At 37.8% G+C, this 8,248-nt stretch overlaps 1 protein-coding gene across 2 annotated transcripts; it reads right to left on the bottom strand.

The window, feature by feature from the left end:
- Positions 1–2,217: 2,217 nt before the first annotated feature.
- LOC122399308 (lipase member H-like) lies at positions 2,218–5,859 on the bottom strand. Of its 2 annotated transcripts, none has more exons than XM_043399902.1 (8): positions 5,704–5,859; positions 5,527–5,584; positions 5,059–5,207; positions 4,371–4,613; positions 4,055–4,243; positions 3,179–3,329; positions 2,858–3,103; positions 2,218–2,757 (listed from the first exon to the last, which is right to left on the bottom strand). In XM_043399902.1, exons 1-7 carry the CDS (start codon positions 5,774–5,776, stop codon positions 3,046–3,048), a joined length of 921 nt encoding a protein of 306 aa, XP_043255837.1. In that variant the 5' UTR covers positions 5,777–5,859; the 3' UTR covers positions 2,218–2,757; positions 2,858–3,045. The 2 variants fall into 2 exon arrangements, with proteins under 2 accessions (XP_043255837.1, XP_043255836.1); XM_043399901.1 differs by having other exon boundaries at positions 2,218–2,743.
- Positions 5,860–8,248: the final 2,389 nt, after the last annotated feature.

Genomic DNA, 8,248 nt, shown 5'->3' with positions numbered 1-8,248 from the left:
AATTAAATTGCTCTATTTTCGTAGAATCAAACGTAATTCGATCAAACATCCACTGATATTAATATTTCGCGTTAAACGGAATATTAAACTATATAATTTGGCAATTTCAGTTTTATTTAAATTAAATACTAAAATGTTGTACGGAGACAACGTTATTACTATTATATTATTTTTCACAAATAATTTTTAAATTTTTAAAGATAACAATTTGTGAAACTATTGGAACGGAGATCGATGATGAATTGAAACGATGTGAACATAGATGAGTCACAAGTAACATAGTGTTTGATATTCTGAGACTCCGTTCGGGATTCAGAAAACGTTGCTTTCTCGCGAGACGCAAATAATAAATAAGTGGAATGCGAGTATCGTTCGATTGGAAGTTCCGAGAACGTAACGCGACGCGAACAAGATGATTTTTATTAATTATTCATGATGCTACGTGTTCGTATTGAAATTATAATCGGTTATTCATGCGTCAGTCGACCAAATCGGTCAGTGGATTCTCTAAAACGCGCGTGTAATTTGTGAACGGAAGCACCATTTGTGACTTCGAGACGCCGGAAACGCGCACGACGGAAGCATGATGTCCTTCTGCATTCAAAATTCTGTCTTCTTCGGACACAGGTATGCGTGCATTCAAAACCACACACCCATCAATGTTTCTCATTTCTAATCAATTTTTAAATTGTAAACTGGTATAGTCGCAACTTCCATTTTATTTTTCATATATCTATGAATCGTCGATGTCGATATGTTTGCAATTTCGAATATTTTTCTCCTACTATGGTACGAATTTTCTCTCCGTTGACCTCAGTAGAATGCATTTTGTGTATAAGTAAAAATTTCAAGTTAGGTCAGTTCCTTTCGATGGAATCGTTTTCAAAATATGTAGGTGACCTCCATTTTATCAAATGAGACTATATGCTTTTTGTCATCTGGGTTAAAAGCCTTTGTACAAACGAATCCAACGCCTGTAACATAAGGGTTGTTTCGGATTTTGAAGATTAGACTCTGAAAATGTAGAACATCTTTGAACGCTTTGCAACATCGTGTACACGTATTATATTAAGTTACATAATTTTTTTATGTATAATAGTTTCAAAGACATAGACTATATCTGAATGATGAGTGATGAACTATATATTAATTTATGTAACACTTATTCCTAGACGTTCTACACATGAGTGATTGGTAATTGCACTATAATTGACGATTAAGAAAGTATAATTATCATGGGAAGAAAACTTATTCCTAAATTAATCTTACTACGTTATTCGAGAAAATATTCGCAAACCTGTAATTCAAAGATTACAAAACGTTGCAGTATTGTATAATATTATATAAGAATGCACCTCGAGTTTATAAATTAAAAATAATTTTAGCGTAATTGTAGGGAGTATGTAGTTTCTATAGCTCGCCACTATTTGTACGTAGTTGTCGTTGATGAAACGTCAGAGGATTTTCGTAGAAACATGTCCATTATACCGTGTTCAGCGGTACGTGCACCCTTCGCGGAACACAATGGGGTTAAAGAACCTCTGATACGGCGTCAATTGATTAGCAATGGAGAACTACGCGGTAGCGTGGGACGGCGGGTTCTCGTTTTTGAATTTGCAATCCTACGATCGTCTGCGTATGGACATGTCCGCTTGTCTGCCGCGTCCAGACTGCGCGAATAAGTGATAGGAAAGTCTTGCCTGTCATCTGCACGGTACCACGGTGCACCGACGATCACGGATCAAATTTATTGCTTTTCGAACGATTAACCTAATGGTTTGTGAAACCACAGATAAAATACGCTCCTACGCGAAATAAGCGAAAAGAGGGTCCCCGAGCGTCCAAAAAGAAATTCGAGTACACAGCTGTTTCATTCGTATAATTTATACACGTTTCTGTAACTTCGACAATTGAGGAATTGAACCATCGATATTATTGATAACAAACATTCGTCAATATTAATAACATCGTTTATTACTAATCTAGTCCGCACCAGCAAAGACCATAAACATGACGATAACAATTATAATATTTTTCGAATACAATTCATATTCCTTGAAATCGCTAGAGCAAGATCCTCCACGGTAATATCGATATTTTTAACGAAATGTGATAGTAGTCGTTATCAGAGACAAGCCTTCGTGAATATTAATAACATTACCAAAGTTGTCCGTAACCGAGTAAAGTCCATAAATTGTTTCACAAGTGTCGCGCGTGCATAAAATGTTCGGGTATATTTTTGGATTATATTCCATAAAACGTTCGCGGTCTCGTTCAATTTCTCCAAGCCGTTAGAGGCTCTTATAATATTTCCACCGATCGGAACGTCCCATTTTCGATGTCAGTCGCATTGGAACAACAACGCTCGCGTCCCGAGAGTCGTGGCGTGTAAAACGCCACGTACGAACGTGCAATAAGGTGGCTGCGAAGAGACGCAGGTGATTACTTTCCAATCGTGACGGCCACGATCCGCTTTACGAGGTGGTATAAAAGTGGAGCTCCGGCCATTAACATAAACTGGAGGGCGTCTCGCGACTGGCAGCTTGGAAGCTCGGGTTGTCTATGAACTATCGCGAATCATGTCACACCTATCCACTTATACGTTCCTGTATTTTTACCTTCCCGATGTCGACACACATCGGCAATCCCGTTTCAAAACCGTCGATTTTCATCGTTTTTCTCTCTTTTCCTCGCCTCGCGTATTCCTCGAACCGACTGAAACGTTTTCTTCCCCGCCGACGAACTGGAATAAGCGAACTGTAATGAACAGTTTATTTTTGATCGTTACTCCTTGGGCTACCAGCTCCTAACATTATTTTGTTTTGTTCAAACTACTATATACAGAAATATTTATTACTTCGAAGTTTAGTTTATGGACGCACGTTACGATAGGTTTTCCTTATCATTCGAAGGTTCTTTTACTTTAATCGATATCCGATTCATCGAATTGTTCCTCCTTTCTTAAAACAAATAGAATTTTGTTTGTCGCGTAGGTTATTTTTTATTCTATTCCGGTTATGGTGATTATGTTAGTGGCGTTGTACGTTAGGTCCCTTTACCATATGGGGATTGCGCGTGTGTATTGAAACAGTATGCACCGTATCTGGAAATATTAAATGTTATTAGAATCGTTATTAGAATTTTATTAAAATATGATTATACGAAACGTTTGATTTACGTGTTCTTTGGCGTAGAATCACCAAAGTAAACTTTCGGCTCGTCCTTCCTGGCTTCTATTATTTTATCAAAGCACTTGTGCGCCGGAAATGATTTAGGATTTTTTAATGACTCCGCATATATTTTGGTGGATCTTTGATGACTGCACAATTCTTCCAATAAAAACATTTAATCCACCAACGAGGCGTAAACGTTGACGGTTATGTTGCATTTACAGAAATTAGTATTAGAAATTGAAGTGTCTATTATATTTCCAGACACGTAATTAAAATAAGCACTTTACGATGTACAAAAGTAAAATCGTATTCTATGATTCCTACCAAATGTTTTCTTAAATTTAGTAAATTTATCAAAGTATGCTCACGAACCCGGAAATTAACAAAATTTTTAAATGTGTGTAATTCGAGTAGTCAATAATCTAAAGTAGTCTAAAAAATAGGTTTCAGTTATGGTTGAACTATTCTACTTGCATGCAATATTTCAAAATTTTCGTATTCGTGTAAGTCCCTTGTTAGTCGAGCAAGCGAAAAATTAACAATTTATTTAAATCTAATTTTGTTTGAGAAGTCTATTAGAGAATTGTTTAAATCAGGAGTACTAGAATTGAAAAATATTACGATTACCGAGGGAAACGTCTACGATGCTCATAAACGTTCTAACAGTGCAGCCGTATTATTTAAAATTTCCTCAGGCTGCTGTCAGTTTACAACCAGTGATAATCTTTAGAGGTGTTAAGACACTTTAAGTGAAAACTTTATGAATTACAAAAATGACTGGTTGTCAGGTTGTAAGTGGCGCGTTCGTAGCCCATTGAAATTCTTTACATTCTATCGTCACGAGGAACTCGAATGTGTTAACGATGCGCATTATGATTTACCTCCTCCAATGATTATAGGGCAACCTGGCTGAGGACTGATTCCCTTGTTCGCGTAGAAATCAATAGTCCCCGTGTCGATAGGTGTTCCATAAAAGCCACCGTCGGTGTGAAGGATTACGACAGCTTCTGCGTCGCTTGATCTAATGTGACACGTGGAGGGATAAAATAGGGGAAGCGCTGGATCTAATCCTGCAGTGAACGATCACTATTTTTAGGATACTAGTTTTCTGTGCACTCCTCGTGGACAAATTCGCGAACAAAAGTGTACTTTATTGCATAACGTCGATTCTTATTCTGGTCAATTTTAAGAACTTACCCGTTATCCGATTCAGAGTGATATTCACGAATCTTCCGATGTGGCCAGCAATGTGAGCGCCCAAAGAATGCCCGATCACGTGCAATGTGTTCAAATCGATCAATTTAGCGAGTTTTTCCAAAGATTCTGCAACTGCCTTTCCTATCACAGAGACTTGACTGGCGACGTATACGTAATTAAGATCGATCGCTATTTCACCCCAATCGACCAGGATAACGTTCACGTCTCCTTTTTCCAGATATGCTGCAAACGCAAAAGCAGGCATAATTGTGTTTCAATTTCTTCTAAATGCCTTGAATTTTCACGACAAAAAATTAGTATCCTACTAGATAGTTTTGGCAATCTTTACGTTGATCGGTCTTGAATTAAGGTTATGAAAAATTCTGGTGATTTTAATTTAATACACGGTGTCTTACTCGAAACAAACACTCTCAATATCTTATTGTTTACAAAAATATTTTTATTCATAAAATTAATTACTTTTAAATTCTACAATTATGTAGTTAAATTTTTTTGCATCCTATTATCGATCTCTAATCCACACTCTTTATACTCGATGCGTTTAACACTTTGTTTAACGCAGTTTTTTTCTATTAAAGAATGATACATTTTTGTCGCTTTAAAATAAAACTATTGAACATGTGTGGAATTACACATTTTCGTGAAAGTTCTTTTACTCATACAGTACCTTTAATTATTATCTGAACATTGTCGGATTCCGTATTCTCCATAAATCCGTGTATGTAGAGAATGGAGCTTTTATTCGTAGTGATATCCTCCCCAATTTTTCCTGGATTCATTAATGCGCCCTCGGTGGACGTAGAAAAAGAACTGTTACTGAAGTTCAAACAATCGTTTCGTAACACATTATTCGTTTCTTTTAATCGTATTCGTTGTAAAGTGCATTGATATCGGGCAACAAAAAATAACTTAAGAAATCATGGACAATATAAAATTATGAATCTAGAGACAAGATATATTCTTTCTGTATATCAACCTGTTTAAAATAAACTATGTGGGAACCGCGAAATTTTCTATTAAATTATGGAACTGGCTCTAGTCAGTTTATAATAATTTTATGTGGATGTTTTGGAGAAACGAATAAAATATTAAACAATAATACGTTCAGTCGGAATAATAACAACGTTCCACGAACCCCTTGAAAATCTTTAGACGAACTTTTCCAACAGCACCAGGACTATTCTCTTGTTCACCTGTGCAATAAACGAGGCCATTAATCGATCACTGTCCGAGTGTTCACCTTCCCTGTTTCTGGCGACAAGGACACGAATAGGTGGCAAAGCATACGATAGAAACGTGAATTTGTACGTACATATTCCCGCACAGGCAACATTTTTTACAGTCAGGTACAAAATTATGCACAGACACGTGCATAACTTTGACATCGTTACTTTCGATCGACGGATAAAAAAAAAAAATTACGCGCGATGATTCTAGCGGGTGTAGAACGAACGCATCGATACTTTGCGCGTGATATTTCCGCGTTATGAAATATATAGGAAAACAGTCGCAATATATACAAAGTACCCACTCCAGGAGACTGTCACGTAACGAGGAAGTATTGAAATGATGTAAGACTAATGCTTGATTGACAGAATTATTCTAATATTTTCGTATCGCATGATACACGTTCGAAGTATGCAATAGAAAAATGACAACGAACGAACGTGCACAGTTCTTGGTCAGATTCTACCTTCATAAATAATTTGAATAAACTGGACAAGTATTAACGTGGCAGTTCAAAATAGATCAAGCTTATCGAAGTATTTATAATATAAAGAAATTTTATTAACCACATTTATAGAACGAAGAATCGATTCTTTTAAAGGTAAATAAAATAATGGAGAGTGATGCAAATAATCAGCGGCACGGAGAAATTACAAACTTCCCGAGAATCACGAACATGAAATTTAACTTTAAATAGTACGAAATTAAAGTCACAGTGATTATAAGGTCTGCAATTTAGGTAGCCTTATGCAACTCATGTTTAAAGATAGGCTCAAGAGTAGCTTGTAACTACGTAAAGAAACGTGTGACTGCGAGTATGTAATTAGAGAAGAAAGAAAGCGGAGTGAATAGGACAAGGATGTCTATAAGGTACTCTGCATGAACTCTATCCTTAACGAGATGAAAATTGGATTACGTGCGTTATGTATAAAGTTGACACACAAAAGGTCTTACGGAACAGAGTCCACGACGTCCACGTAATAAGCTCTGAAGACATTATTTTGTTACGTTAGAGATTACTGTGATTGCAGATCAAGTGGAAGACACGTAAGACCCACTGAATTACGAAAATTAGAGGAACGAATGATTTTAGTCTGTTGTGCCAAGGAAAGAGATGTTTTGGAAATACGTGCAAAAGAAAAAAAAGAAAATTCATTTTATAAATTTTTAACGGACCCACGTGTAAAAATCTAACGTTCAGACGGCCCTTTTGCTGCGTTTAGGCTGGTAGCAAACTCTCGAATTGTTTCGACGTTCTTCGTACGCGAGCTTGCATTTTTTGGGGCATGTATTATGTACACGTTGTTCGTATCGAAAGGATTAATTGACTGTTTCGAGTCGACCGATATTCACCGGACGAACGAGACAATTTTCTCGTGGGCGTTCGCAGGTTAGAGGGACACGTGAATACCAGCTGATACACACGGTCCTGGCGCGAAACATCGACCATTAATAACGACGTGTAACGAGTATAGTTTAAGCGCGGGTACCAACATGTCTTCCTCCTACCAACTTATGCTCTCGTAGGCTTAAACATCTGCATCCCGATGTCGTGATATCACGCCTTCCTTGCTTCTATATATACGCGTCTGCCTACGTAGGTAGGTGGGTCGGTGGGTAGGCCGTTTGCGTATTAAGTGCGTTTGCGGCTACAACTCGATAAATACCCTCCGAGTGCACCGACTTCGAACCGGACAAATTTCCCTTTTCTTCCAAAATCTCGTCGTCCTCTTCCCTTTTCTCTTCCGATGTTTACCCCCGCTTATTAGCCATCAGACTCGCGTAAAAAATATAACTGTCCAATGGCGAAACTAAGTAATCGTTGAAAGATATAAAGAAAGTTATCTATTTATGGAACATTTTCTTTTATTTCACGTTGATGCAAATTTTGATAATTATCTGTCGATACGTGAAAAGAAACGTAAGAGAGTCGTATTTTCATCGGCGATATCTACGCTCCCGAGCAATAAAAGCGAAAGCGGATATCGAGAGTAAATTAATGTTTCGGTTATCGTCGAAGACACTTCTGAAAAAACTATCTTTTGCGAACCGTTCAATTATGACTTATTATTGATACGTTACGGTTGCTTGCAATGAAACAACGTCGAACGAGTAACGCCCTTAATTTCCCTGTAATTACAGGACATCCTGACGTCTATACAGTGAGGCATTACGCGTAAAATAATAATGACCGATCATCGAACGGACGAATCATTGGAGTATTTCGCGTATCGAGAAAACGCGATATACTTACTATACTACAAATGGGTATTCTTGATTTTCATCTTATTTTGGCCTCTAGAATCTCCGATTTTTTCCAGAGGTGGCCGAACACCCTGTATATTATACAGTTCCCTTTCTTAAACGCCTCGCAAAGCAACTTTTACGAACGAACGAGCATTTCTAATCCTCGCGAGAGTCATCATCCGACTAATCCTCTCGACGACAAATCTCGAGTGGCGTACTCGGTACCACCGCGGCGGTAATGCCGCCGCAATAAAATTAGGCTACCACGCATAATGCATCTCGATGCGCGTTGAGATTTCTCATCCCCCTGCGAATTATCTCTGGCAATTCCCGGCTACGCGTAACGCATTAGTCATTTTCGCGGGGAGGAAGGGGGTTGACTT

This window comes from Colletes gigas, unplaced genomic scaffold, assembly GCF_013123115.1.
Source record: "Colletes gigas isolate AHSC1104 unplaced genomic scaffold, ASM1312311v1 Colletes_gigas_Sc00013, whole genome shotgun sequence".
NCBI classification, from domain to species: Eukaryota; Metazoa; Arthropoda; class Insecta; order Hymenoptera; family Colletidae; genus Colletes; species Colletes gigas.
This window is presented reverse-complemented; position numbering and strand designations above follow the sequence as displayed.